Consider the following 14,845-nt stretch of genomic DNA (forward strand, 5'->3'; position numbering starts at 1 on the left):
ACAAGAGTCCATCTAAACGTCCGGAAGAAGTTCCTGGCAGAGCGGTTTCTCAGTGGAACAGGCTTCCTCGGGAGGTGGTGGGTTCTCCATCTTTGGAGATTTTTAAACAGAGGCTAGATAGCCATAGAATCATAGAATCATAGAGTTGGAAGGGGCCATACAGGCCATCTAGTCCAACCCCCTGCTCAACGCAGGATTAGCCCTAAGCATCCTAAAGCATCCAAGAAAAGTGTGTATCCAACCTTTGCTTGAAGACTTCCAGTGAGGGGGAGATCACCACCTCCTTAGGCAGCCTATTCCACTGCTGAACTACTCTGACTGTGAAAAACTTTTTCCTGATATCTAGCCTATATCGTTGTACTTGAAGTTTAAACCCATTACTGTGTGTCCTCTCCTCTGCAGCCAGCAGAAAGAGCATCCTGCCCTCCTCCAAGTGACAACCTTTCAAATACTTAAAGAGGGCTATCATGTCCCCTCTCAACCTCCTTTTCTCCAGGCTGAACATTCCCAAGTCCCTCAACCTATCTTCATAGGGCTTGGTCCCTTGGCCCCAGATCATCTTCGTCGCTCTCCTCTGTACACTTTCAATTTTATCGATGTCCTTCTTGAAGTGAGGCCTCCAGAACTGCACACAGTACTCCAGGTGTGGTCTGACCAGTGCCGTATACAATGGGACTATGACATCTTGTGATTTTGATGTGATGCCTCTATTGATACAGCCCAAAATGTTATTTGCCTTTTTTACCGCTGCATCACACTGCCTGCTCATGTTTAGTTTACAATCCACAAGTACCCCAAGGTCTCGTTCACACACAGTGCTACCTGGAAGCGTATCCCCCATCCAGTAGGCATGCTTTTCATTTTTCTGACCCAGATGCAGAACTTTACACTTATCTTTATTAAATTGCATCTTGTTCTCATTTGCCCATTTTTCCATTGTGTTCAGATCTCGTTGAACTCTGTCTCTATCTTCCGGAGTATTTGCCAGTCCTCCCAATTTGGTGTCATCTGCAAACTTGATGAGTAGTCCCTCCACCTCCTCATCTAGATCATTAATAAATATGTTAAAAAGTACCGGGCCGAGCACCGAACCCTGAGGTACCCCGCTACTCACCTCTCTCCAGTCTGATGAAACACCATTGACAACAACTCTTTGAGTGTGGTTCTCTAACCAATTCCCTATCCACCTAACAATCTGAAAATCCAGATTGCAGTCCTTCAACTTATCCATCAGAACATCATGGGGAACCTTGTCAAAAGCTTTACTAAAATCCAAGTAAATGACATCAACCAAATGTAAATGACATCAGCCATCTGACAGAGAGACTGATTCTATGAAGGCAAAGGGGTGGCAGGTTACAGTAGATGAGCAATTGGGATGTGAGTGTCCTGCATAGCGCAGGGGGTTGGACTAGATGACCCATGAGGTCCCTTCCAACTCTATTATTCTATGATTCTAAGAGATGAATATCCTTTAAAGAAGGCTGTGTGATATGTAAACATGACAGCAAAGAATGAACCATATGGATAGAAGACAGCCAGCATGGTGTAGTGGTCAGAAAGTCTGACTAGAATCTGAAATACCCAACAATGGGGTTGTTGTTTTGAGCATCAAAGGAAAAAGAGGAGAATCATATTCTAAGCCATTTTGGGTCTCCTTTGGGGAGAAAAGCGGGGTATAAATATCTAAAGAAATAAATACGACTCTACATGTATCCCAACAGGAATACCAGGTGTAATGGAGTGCAGGATCTATGGTGGGTAGCATATTCTACTGTGGCTTAGGAAAGTCCTGGAGATTTGGAGGCAGTGCCTGGGGAGGGGAGGTTAGAGGGGAAATGATGTCATTAAGTTCTCCTCTCAAAGTCGCCACCTGTCAGGGAAATGGATATTTGTAATTTGGAGCTCAGATGCAATTCCTGGAACACTCTAGACCCCACCTGGAGGCTGGTAACCAGTTTGTGGGGTAGAAATGCTACCATTTTGAGTGCTGTTCGCCTGGTTTGTGTTCTGATTCTTGCCCTGGCCAAAATCCCCACACTCACACTGTGTGTTACAAAGGAAATCTCTCATCTACCCCTTCCTCAGTCATTCCTACATGTGATTTAACTTGAGCTGAGCATAGGGTTGCTAACCTCCAGGGAGTACCTGGAGATCTCCTACTATTACAAGCGATCTCCAGGCAACTGATTACTTCCTCAGGAGAAGATGGCTGCTTTGGAGGGTGGATTGTATGGCAGTATGCCTTGCTGAGCTCCCTCCCCTCTTCTGCCCAAATCCTGCCTTCCCCAGGCTCCACTTTCCAAACATGCAACATTTTCCAGCCAAGATCTGGCAACTCTTGCTCAGCAACTAGCTAAAGAATTATCTCAGAAACTTATGATCCTTTTAAAAAAAAATTTTTTTAAACACGCACAATGAGGGGAATTGAGGATGTAATATTCAGACATGTGCAGCTTTTATTATAGTTCCAGGAAACAAGAACCAGAGGAGCTCCAGGCCAGGTTTTACTTATGAATTTATAAAGCCTCCATCTAGCCAAGCTGCTGTGAACCTTTCTGCTAAGCTTTGAATTCCTTTCTTTGTCTCCTAATTTAATTCTGAAAATTATGCTCTGTTTAAGAAGACTCTCAGAATATTACTGTGTGCTTAGGGTAGCCAATCTTCAGGTGGTGGATGGAGATCTCCCACAATTACCACTGATCTCCAGGATCAGTTTTCATGAAGAAAATGGATACTTTCGAAGGTGCCAGGCCCCCTCTGGCGGGGATGAGGGAGTAGGGTTGCCAGATTCAGGTTGGGGAACTCCTGGAGATTTGGGGATCAAGAATGGGGAGGACAGGCATCTCCATGGGGTACAATAGTATAGAGTCCACCCTCCAAGTATCCAATTTCTCAGGCTCCACCTGGAGGTTTGTAACTAAAAGTGAGCTACAGAAGCAACAGAGTACAAAGCTTTCTGTGCCACGGATAGATCAGTTCCCCTGACGAAAACAGTTGCTGTGGAATGCGGACTCTGTAGCATCCTTATCCCACTGAGATCTCTCCCCTCCCTTCCCCAACACCCCCCCCCCCAGGTTCCACCTGCAAATCTCCAGGAATTTTTCAGCCTAGGGTTGGCAACTCTAATCTTGACTCAGAATGGAATGTTAATTCACAAAGAAGGCTGGACCCCACAAGTTATGAGTCCTCACTGTTAATCTGCCACGATCCAGACTAATGATGTGTTCTACAAGTACCAAAAAAGAAATTTAGAATTAAAAATTACACTGAAATGTAATCTCATATAATTTTCTGTCAGGCTAGCACAGGTTAAAGATTTAATACTAGACACCTAACTCAATCAGAAAGGTTAAATGAAGGCCCAAGATCATTATCACCTGGTAGGCTAGGCCCATCCTTTAAAATAACTAGGTAGGCTGAGCCCACCCAGACCAGCCCTGAATTTCAACCTTTGCACTTCAACAAACAAAGTATGAGATCAGTGTTTATGTCAAGAAATAATCCATCTTTGCCTTCCTTCCACAGGAAAAACACCCTGTGCTAGGAAACAAACCATTACTTCTTTTACAGCCATACCAATGCCATAGGCAGAATCAATAAACCAGTCCACATTGTAGCTCTAAATTTTTCCAGATTTTTCCTGTGTCCAGTAAATACATTCTTTCTGCATAGCACAACTCTGGATCTTCCTAGTCATTGCTAACCACAAACCACTCACGAAACTATAAAATTATCTGTCTCTCTGTTTCTTTTCTTCTTCTCATTATAAATTTCTCATGTGCATTTAAGGGCTGCATTTCCTCCACCAAGTGCCGATGTAATCTATTTTGTGTTACTTCAAAAACAAACACAATTTACATGATTTCCCCCTCCATATTAAAATTATAATACCCACAAGTGTGGTCATTGTCGAATTCTTTTTCCCTTCACATCAGGAAAAGTTGCTTTCTGTGACATATGGAGAAAAGATGGACTCAATTTTCACTTGGGCAATTTTCATTTTTATATTTTCTTTGTCGTGGCAGTGACTCCTGAGGTAAAACTGTTTGTGTCAGAGTTTAAATGATAACAAAGTTACTCTCATTTGTAATTAAGAAAGAGATGCATTTATTATTTAGCGAGCCGGTACTATACACCACAAGAAGATGTAATTAGGTATCGTACAGTCCCAAAAGAGACTCCAAACTCCTGCACAGCAGCTGATGGAGAAGCGCTAAGAGCATCTTCCATCACTCAATGTTCAGTCAAGGAGAATGAGTATCTGAATGCATCTGCAAGCTGAAAGGAGGGGGCAGACAAGCTTACTTTTAAGCTTCAGGAAGAAAAACAAAAATGAAGGAAGCATCTGCAGATTCAGATTCTGCAGTAGGGCAGTATCAATGTTTAGTTTAAGAAAAGAAACAAGCCAAATGGGATTGTAGTCTCCTTCCCCTACTGTGTTTAATGACATAAATGTTTGTTGCAGTCAGTAGACACATTCCACAGGAACACCATTTGGAAAAAGCATCTGAGACCCCATTTGCACTTATACAGCAATGCCACAAGAGTGTTTTCTCCATAGCATTTCTCAATAGCTCTCTGTGAATATTTTGTGTGTCAGGGGAAACAGATTGCTCCTTCCTACAACATCTTTGGCCAGGAGACAAGCAATGATTTGGCTGGAACTACAGAACTGGCATAGACCACAGGCTGCTTAGCCTTCTAAACCAGGGGGGTCCCCAACCTGGTGTCAAGGTGCATGCCAACACCTTTTCTGGGCACTTGCCAAATGTTTTTAGAAAGTGGCCAGGGTCAGGTGAAGCTTTTGCGCAGCAAGTGCTGCCAGCAGGAATTTGATTGACCATTTAGATTTTTTAAAAAATGTTATACCATACTGTGTAAGAATTCCAGAGGTCCCCCCGGGCTCCAAAAGATTGGGAATCCTTAACTGAACATGTCCCCAATTATTGTTGGAAGGAGCAACAGAAAGCAAGCTGGCTAAGCATGTCACCTGTAGTTCACAGCTGAATTAAATCTATGGAGAAAATGTACCTATATCCATTTCATATGTTTATGTCTGGTATTGTGTGTTGTTTAAAAACAAACACAACTTTTCTGTATACATGTATATTGTATACCTCTGGGCCTCAGGGCCTTTTTCTTTTTCTCATGATGACCTAAAACTAAAATTGCAAAATTGTATTAGCAGTGCCTAATACTTGAAACAAGGAGCTCTTCTGTAATGGTAGGTAGAGTTTTTCAGAGCTGCCATTCCAGAGATCTAAGTGATCCAAGGTCAAGTGACCTGTAATTCGGGAGTGAGAATGCATGCCTGAAAATACAGTTCTTGTGGAAGGTTAGTAGCTAAGATATCATGCAGTATCTTCTCAGCTGAGTGAGCATGCATGTTTTGTTTTGGACTATGCCTGAAATGATGTGCTGTTTCGCCTAAATAATCTTTCACCCACCTTTTAAAAATACACCTTTGTTTTGCCCTGGGGATTCTGGACTAGACCCACAGAAAGCACAGCTTGCATAGTTCTAAACTTTTGAGTTACTTTGATAATATTTATTAGGAAGGCAGATGATAAAATTGGAAAGCTTCTGTGATAAATAAGAATCAGGTATGTAGATTTCACATCTGTTCCCAGTAAAACTGTACTGTGCAGAATGATAACACATGGATTGTGTGCAAGTTGAAATACCGTTGATGAAATAAATTTCGGAATATATAGATCTGATCACAAGTAGGTCTTCCACCATACTGTAATTTTAAAGGGAAATCTAAAAAACAAAAAAGCAACCCATAATGTGTTCCTCTCAACCTTACAAATCTCACAACAATCTGGATTAACTAATCTGAAATTTCTATCACCCATTCAGAATACCAGCAAATATGAAGGATATGCCAAAGCAACTCCTTTACCATCCTGACTGAGACTATCCTGACATGCGATCCTAAGTATGGAACCTGAATCAGGACTAGATCACATCACAGAGTAATCAAAAGAGTTGCTTGTCATAAGCAGACCACACTGAATGGCACTCCCATAGACACAACAATGTACAAGATGGCTTTTAAGTCCCTTGGTTTGAAAGACAAATGAGCATTAAAGGATAATTTGATGAGGAATACTTTCATGGTAAATATGAAATTATTGGAGTTAGGGAAGGATAAAGAAGGGCAGGTTTTAGATATTGCTGTGCCTTAGAATCTTAGATGAGCCTCGGACAAGTCCCACAGCCTCTCATCTGGAAGACAGGAGGGCCAATCTAGACTGGCCTAAATGTGAACAAGGAATAAATGCAAACAATTGAGAGGGGAATAGTGCCCTGGGGAGAACTGGCGAGGAGTTGGCTTAGCGAGGAGGTGAGTGGTGGGCCTCAGGAATGGCTTTCAAAAGGATTTGTAGAAGGCTGCGAATGAAACAAGCTGCAGCACTTCAGTCTGAAGAGCCCATTGTGAATTTACAAATTTGCAGCTTCTCCTGAGCCTGAGAAGAATATATGTTCTGATATGTAGAAAAACAGAATCGCTAACGCTGATGGTTCTGTACACCTTTGCAAGGGAGCAGGCTGAACACAAGCTGCTTCACAGTTCTTTCACTCTCCAACCAGTGTGAGACACTCCAGATGAAGTGCAGCTGCAAAGAGCACATCAGTCTCTTCCTTCAAGAAATGGCAGAATTGGGGGAAGGGGGCATATATGTAGTGGAGGGGAACACGGAGTGCAACCTTTCAAAGGGTGGCACGGCAAGTACACTTTCCCCGTGCGTTAGATAGCTCCAGGAGGTATTGCCTCTGTCAGAGGCACGATGCCTCTTAGAGCTCTTGACTGAGCTCTGTGTCCCTACGCAGCCGTGCCATGTAGCTTTGTGGGGGAGGGGAGGGCAGGGGATCATCTGCAATATTATCATGCATATCTGCTACCTTCCCTAGGGTAGGCTTTGTATTCAGTGGCATTGTTATGGGGCAAAAAAGTGTAAATCTCTGTAGTGATGAAAATGCCAAAACAGAAGGTCTATGTGCTCTGTGCACACACACACACACACACACACACACACACACACACACACATTCTAAGGCCTTTCCAAATGATTATGTAGTGCAACCAATATCCTGTGGTTGGCAGTGTGTTGGACAGCATCCAGATATCTTCTTCTTCAGTGGAAAGCTTCTATTTTGGGGAGATCCCATTTTCTTCACACTGTAATCTGTTGTTTCCAGAAAATGTCAGCCTTTCCTCAGCTGATGATCCATTACCTTTGGGAATGAAGTTTAGGTGTGTGGAGCAGCAAGTGGCCATGGCACAAATTTATTTGTTGAACAGACTGAAACAAGACCTTCCAGCAAATGGTGGCAAATGAAAAGTTTGTGCTGGACCCTGCAAATTTGTTCGGCCTAGTGGAGGTGCATTCTGCCAGTGGAAAGAGTCCTGTCTTAGAAATCTTACATCAGGGACAGGCTCCTTCCATTGGAAGAAAAGTACATCTGCTAGTAGAACAGATCCACAGGATCCAGCTCAAATAATGTAATCAACTGGTAAGAATAACATCAAAATAAAACCTACTGTTTAAATAGGAATATCAGCTTCCAGGTAGGACCTGGAGTCCCCCCAGAATATACCGCTCTCCCCTGAGCCTTCGGTGAGGGCGGTATATAAAAGTGAAAAATAAATAAAATAAATAGATAAGAACCACCGCTGCAGATAAGTTCCCCTGCAGAAAATGGACGTTTTATGGTACTGTGCATGACTAATCTCTCTGTCCTCCCCAGGCTTCATTCCCCAACCTCCAGGAATTACCCAATCTGGATTTAACAATCCTACCCCACCCCTTCCCCCACCAGTGGCTAGGGAGGACTTGGCAACCCTAAACATAAATCCCATTAAAACCTGGCATTAACATTGTCAAATCAGCTCATACAAACAATAAAGCAAGATGAGAAACAGAATGAGATCAGAATAAGGGGCAATTAATAGCAGCAGTGGACAAAACACAAGTCCAGATTGAGAGGGGAAGAAACATATACCTAATAGAAAGCCTAGGGAGAAAGCATTTACCCAGTACCTAAAATCTGGGCACATTTATTTAAGGGGAAATTATTTTGTTTAAGGAACACTTATTTATTTTACCTCTTTATATCCTACTTCCCCCCCCCCCAATTGGGAACCTAAATGGATTACAACATTTCCCCTTCTCTAGTTGATCTTAAGGAAGAGAATCAGGTTCAAGGTATTGGTTTTGACCTTTAAGCCTATACGCATTCTGGGTCCTACCTATCCGCGGGACCGCTTGTCTCCTTTTGACCCGTGCAGGGCACTTTGCAGGTATGAATCTGTTGACGGTCCCGGTCCCCCCCCCCCCGGTCATTTATTTATTTATATACCACCCTCCTCGAAGGCTCAGCCTTCAAGGAGAGCATCTTGCTGGAGATAATTGATTGTGTGAGAAAACTGGTGTTTCCGGTTAGGAGGTGAGAGTTGGAAGGATGAGATAATTTTTCTGAATGGTCCTAGCAAGGAAGGGTTCTAATTGGTCCAAAGGGGCCCCCAGGTCTTATGGGCCTAAACCTATATCTAGCCTGGTGTTTGATGGGGGTGGAGTATGCTAGCTTGTATTTTCTATGGTTCACTTCTTTGGTTTTGCTGCTGCAGTGCAGTTTAGACAACTGAGCTGCAAGAACTTAAGAATGTACTATTTGATTCAGATTTCTGGATCTCATATAGAAAGCTAGCTTTATTGTTTTGTGCTGCATATTTCAGACTGGTGTGCTATACTTAATACATTTTGATTAATTATTCTAAATTCTTTCTAATAAACTTAATATATATATATTTTTAAAAAAAGAAAGTGATCATTTGCACACTATTTTCCTGGGGACCCATGGGGCTCAGTCTGGAACTGCTGGCCCAATTCCCCCAGCAAGCTTCCATGGTAAAGTGGGAATTCAAACCCAGGTCGCCCATATCTTAGGACAATGTTCTAACCACTCCTAATAGCTGTCCGTCTTGGAAAAGTGAATTACCTCCCTCTTAGACCCACATAATGGATTGGACCAGTGATCAACCTGCACAAGGATCATGGATTTCCCCCCCCCCTCCATTTTCAACAGTCTATCTTTGAGAAACTTGATTCTTGGGCATTGGGTGGAGTAATAGTTGTGTGAGGAATAGAAAGGTGGCAAATTGCTTCAACCTTCTTTCATCAGTGAAATTCTGCCAGACAGTCATAAACCAGAAATCAGCTAATGCCAGTTACCGTAATTTTGCTGAATCCGCATGGTCCAACCAGTTGCAGGAACTTCAAGCCATACCTCTCTGTTCAAAATTGCCCTTTTTGTGAAATGCTTCTCTTGATTCTAGGATTGTATCTTCCATTGCTGAGGAAGCTCAAATATGATAGCATCCACAGTCTCTTGCTTGGGACCTTATTTGGACTCACTGCTGAGATGAAATGGATGAAGGGCTTCTTCAGAGGTCAGAAGTAGATGTGACTTTTTAAACAAGTTGGGACCCAGTTCCTGCACCACAGTCACATTTTGAATTGGTTCCCTGCAGTGCTTTGAAAATTAGTTGAACCCAGCTGTTGCGTGACTTAAGGAAGAGAAGGAGACAAAGTCAGATATGGGGATCATGGTCTTGACTCATTTTAAAATGTCTGGTCTGATTTGGCCCATGGTTTGTTTTGAATCCTGCAAATGTGAGAATTGGCTGTTGGAGACAGAATTTCTCGCATGTCCAAGGATGCCTTTTTTAACACAGCCAACACTCTTGTGTATATGCATACATATGTTTGTTTACATACACACTTACGTGCACTGTAGCAAGATCATCTCCCCACCAGTAAGTTATCTCACAATTCAAAACGTGTAGACTACATTTCATGCTTTTGAACTGGAAGTCAAAGGACAGCTCTGAAACTACTGGAATACTTTGAACAGATGGTTTGCTTTTGATAGAGAGTGAATTCCCCAAAGGTCCAGATTAGAATGGCTTGAGCTAAAATAATGTTGTTTTGCTTCAGAGTGAGCACAAATTAGCTAGTTCAAGTTGCTTCTGGCCGTGTTGGCTCACATGAGGCTTCTGTTGCTACTAGCTTCCCTTGCCACAGTCCCAAATTTACCCCGACTATAAGGGTGTTTTAACACATGCTAAAAATGAGCTTTGAATTCACTACCACTCTAGTTTGCAACCGGGTTTCATCAAGTAGAACAGCAAAATCTACTTGCAAAAAAAGGACATTGCTAAAGAGGATTGTAAGTGCATTATTCAGTGTTAGGAAAATGTCACAGTAGAGGAGAAATTGGAATAAATGTCTGAATACTCACGAGCATGTTAGAAAATCTATTGCTGCTAGGAAGCCTGGGAAATGTGGTTCCAAATATTTCCTGCTTTATTCCATGAACATTTGAATGGGAGATCCCTGCATAAGCTGCTCTGAGCTTCTTAAAAAGGAAATAAGGAGAATGAATGAGTAAATGAAGGAATGAATGTACACAGAAGATGCAGCCCCAGCATGAAGTACCATGTGTCATCTTTTCTTCTTATTTGAGTAACATAGCACATGCCTAGATATCGAATATGCATGGACACACTTCCAGATTGCATCTCCTACATGGGATGAATGATCACTGGTTTCAATGGAAATTATTTCCAATGTTGCATGTTGTCCACCCAACACACTTAGTCCAGTCTGTGTCCACATTATGTGACAGTGTTCTTTATTTCTGAGCACAGTGATTCTCTTGCTCCTCGCTTGGAAAAATCTGTCATTCTCTTATTCTGCATAGTGAGGATCATTCATTTTCCAAGCCATTCCAGCTACTGGGAGTTAGTCTGATGACAGGAATGGCCAAGAAGAAGGCACGCCAGAGGCAGAAGTTTGGGCTTAAGCCAGTTTCCCCCCACTATATGCCTGGAGCTTTCAGGGAAGGAGGTAAAGTCTTGCTTGTATCCACTGTAAGGAGGAAAGGGTGCCATATGGCTTGAAGATAGCAGTCAAAGGCCAGATGTGCCCCTTTTCCCCTGTGCACTTTTCCCATGCTCAGTTCCTCTTTGCATTAGTCAACTTGGTGATTGTGAAAAAGAGTTGTATTGGCAAGGCCGAAAGAAAAGAGCTGAAATTCTCTATTCTGGTGCAGAGTTCATGTTTATGGGTGAAGTTTAATGTCCCATGCTGTTTCTTTTGAAAAATAGAGTCCACCCCCTGTTTGCATCATCATCCTGGTAGTAGAACGATGTGGGGGGAATTGATCGCCATGCCTCCATGTGATAAGAATGCAGTTCCCTTTTGTACTTGTGGTTTGTAATTGGGCAAGGAAGATCTTCTTGGCATCTTAATTGGGTGGCAAACAGAAGATTACAAGTGGGAACAGGTTTCCCCACAAAAACCCAAAGTAAACATCACCTGAAAACAACAATAACTGCAAACATGTGTCATGGCAAGATTAAAGAATCAGAACAATATCTTAATTAGCAAAACCCTGGCTGACAGGGAGGCTGACAGGGAGGCCACAGAAAAGCCCCTTCTCACTTAAAATACTGCTCTGGCTGGGGGTTAGATACAGCCAAGCCATCTGTATTTCCTCTTTGCAGCTCTCTGCAGATTTGAGGCCACTGCACAGGGTTATTCTGCAGATGAAACTGGATGCTGTTGTGGCGGTTCTTTTGCCTACTGTTTCATCTGCACAACAACCCTGTGCAGTAGGCCACAAGTCTTTCAATTCAACAGCAACCTGTGTTGGAGGCCTTAAATATTTCTTCTCTACCACAACTCTGTTCAAAGTACCCCTTTCTGCCTGGGGAACTGATCTTTATACTCTGCAGATGAGCTGTAATTCCAGGAGCTCTGCAGGCCCCAGCTGGAGGTTGGCTACCCCTGGGTTGGAAATATTCCTGGAGGTTTGGAGGTGGGACTTCAAAATTGTACAATGCCTCAGAGTCCAGCCTTCAAAGGAGCCATTTTTGCCTGCAGTTGGGAGGGAGTAGTGCAGGTGTGTCCCTCCTGGCCTATGGGTTATGGCCAGCCCTTACCAGCAACTGTTTGTATTCTCGGGTGCAGATAGACAGACCAGCATCAGTCCTGTGAGTCTGGAAAGTCCAGGAAGTTCTAAATAAATATTTACATCCTGAAACTGTAAATAGTGAACAAGTAAATGGCTGGAGAGACATGGGAACTGAATTCTAACCTTGGCCTGGCAAGTAAAAAACCAGTATAGAAAACCTTACTAAGGTCAAGACTGCTGTACACAGAGAGACTTCCTCTTAGGGTTGCCAGCTTCTATGTGAGGCTCTCTACCCCACCTCCCTCATGGGAAGTCTGCTATGGGGAGAGGAAAGGAAGATGATTGGAAAATGCTTTGAGACACCTGAAGTCTGCTGGGTCACTGCAGCCCATTCCCAGTTCTCTCAGACCTCTCACAGCCCCAAATCCCTCACAGGTTGTCTATTGTGGGGAGATGAATGGAAAAGGTGCTTGTAAACCGCTTTGAGACTCCTTTGGATAGTAAACAACAGGGTACAACAATCCAGTTCTTCTTCTAAGAAGCAACCATGAAAGAAGCATGTGGGCACATAATATTTTATCAACAGTGAAAAAATGGAGACAGAAGGAACAGGGTGGACACCTGTGTACTGTGACTACTCCATGTGTATTAGGGCAGGGGGACATTTCTGTGTCTGTGGCCTAATTCACACAAGAAAGGAAATGACACAGAACTGGGAGGAATTGGTTGCCATGTAATTTCGCCTAAGAAGAGTCTTCAGTCTGATTTTCCCTTCACATATCTGAGGACATGGCTCTGGAAAGCTCATTTGTAACCACTATGCCACAATTCCCAAAGGTCAGTCCTCTTCCACACTCTATGAACATTCCAAACCACAGGTTCTTGACACCTATATCTCCACACCCATGCCCTCATTTGCTACCACACTACCACAACCTCCCACACAACACATACATTCAGCCCCATGCTCTTACAGACTGGACAACTCCTCCCCTTCCGCTTCCCATTGTCAAGCTCTAGTGCCCTTTGTATTCTTGGATACAACGGGCTTTGCCCCTAGTGTTCACATAATTCCATATCCTCCATCCCGCCCTCTGTTTTTTGTAACTGTTCCAAACTGCCTTTGAAACTGAAAAGGTTCAAAGAAGCCCTCAAAGGTGTGTCCCTGACTAGATGAGCTAACAATCTATAATTTGGTTGGTAGATGACAAAGGGAAAGAGAAAGGCAACAAGAAGAGACTTGTGAGATGGCAGAGTTTGGCCATTGCTGGGCTATAAAGGGGGGGGGGGGGAAGCTGATCCTTGTGCTTTGTCGGAATTGTGCCCACTGCAAGGAAATAAGTATTAGTGGTTTCAACGGAATTTACATCTATCTAATGTGTTTTGGACGAGGGTGTTAATGCATAGCACTTAGACCTATTACATGCATTTTAAAAGCACACTTGATTTATTTTGCACGTTTTTTTAAAGTCATTTCCACCAGACAGTTCTATGATTTGTCAGTTCAAAGCGGTACCATTTTTAATTCTCTCCTCCATCCCGATTTGAAATTGCTCGAGCAATATATTTCTTTATTTCGCACGGCATTCAAAGTAAAACAACGTAATGTGGCAACAAACCTTGCAGAAACGTATAGCTTCACCGCGAGTAGCCTCTGCTTTACCAACATTCAATCAAATTCTCATTTAAGGTCTGTTTTGATGGACCATTGTACTGCGGAAGAGGAAAAAGAGGGAGGGGGCAGAAGAAAAGCCATATGTAATGTGTGTTTAGTCACGGGTAGCAAGCCAATGTGGTATTTTTCCTAGGAAGAATATGAAATGAAACATTCTTTTTTATTATTATTTACTAAACTCAGTACATTTTCCAAAACACAGGGCTTTTTTTTATTATTAATAAGTTACATGGCACGGATCCAGCTGGGAAACCTGTTTTACTGATGGGGTCTCTGCTGCTCCAGTGTTTCTGTCATCAGTCTGACCTTGCTGCTTTTCTGCAGCACCATTATACCCTGGGTGCTGGCTTATTTTCATACTGCAGCCCCCAACTATTTGATCCCACTTCATCTACTTCACGGACACAGACATTTGTTGGGCTTATTAGCTCAGCAGGAGCCTTATCATATTTTGTATCGGAGGCTGCTGGAGATGTCAAGAGATGGAAATGCTGTGTAGCTTTTTATCCTCCCTTCTTGCACTTTCTCCTCCAGCCCCACAGCGCATTTGGATTCAATGCTCTCCTGCCACTAGCCACCGAGATCTTTTTAAATATGTCTAGCTTTGCCATCTGTACCAATAAAACTGCAAAGGCTTAGCCATGATTAGGCTGTCAAGATTTATTAAGTTAAAAAGTATCAAAGTTTCTTGCTGCAACCCCAGACCTTTTAAGAGTCTACCTCCTTTAGAATCTCTCTCTCCCCCCCTCTTTCCCCACTAACACTAGAATCAGTGTGCTTCGCTTGACCTTGACCAAGATATGCACCCAGGGAACACTAATGAATTTGGGCCAATTCATCTTGGAACTCCAAATTTAATCAAGCTGACATGCCAGGGAAAGCAGAGTATAATTAACTCCTAGCATTTTAGGTAATCTGTAAAATTCATAAACTTAGTTTGATCTCTGTGTTTGTGTTATTCAGTATTTTTTTTTGTTTGTTTCTTTAATAACACATCAGGTTAAAGCCATGGAATCCTAACAATTAAAAGCAGCATTTTTAATAAAAGATTCAGTTCAATTTTTAAAATCTCTTTTTATAAAAACTAACAGGCAATCTCTGGTGTTGCCAGTAATGTGAACGCTGTGATCTTCTGTTCTTGAGCAGAGAAATTAAGCACAGCCAATTTGATTATTTCTTTTA

At 42.7% G+C, this 14,845-nt stretch overlaps 1 protein-coding gene across 9 annotated transcripts in view; it reads left to right on the plus strand.

Annotated features, from left to right (window-relative positions):
* The window catches only part of LOC143844664 (uncharacterized), a 209,860-nt gene that overhangs the window by 98,887 nt on the left and 96,128 nt on the right, over window positions 1-14,845 (plus strand). The window contains exon 1 of one of the 9 annotated variants that reach the window (XM_077352102.1): window positions 10,556-10,919. The exons of the other annotated variants lie outside the window; for them this stretch is intronic. Within the exon in view, the coding sequence (XP_077208217.1) occupies window positions 10,823-10,919 (97 nt within the window). The 5' untranslated portion in view covers window positions 10,556-10,822. Of the gene's footprint in view, window positions 1-10,555; window positions 10,920-14,845 lie in introns of those variants that run through there. 9 annotated transcript variants of the gene reach the window in all.

This window comes from Paroedura picta, chromosome 9, assembly GCF_049243985.1.
Source record: "Paroedura picta isolate Pp20150507F chromosome 9, Ppicta_v3.0, whole genome shotgun sequence".
NCBI lineage: Eukaryota > Metazoa > Chordata > Lepidosauria > Squamata > Gekkonidae > Paroedura > Paroedura picta.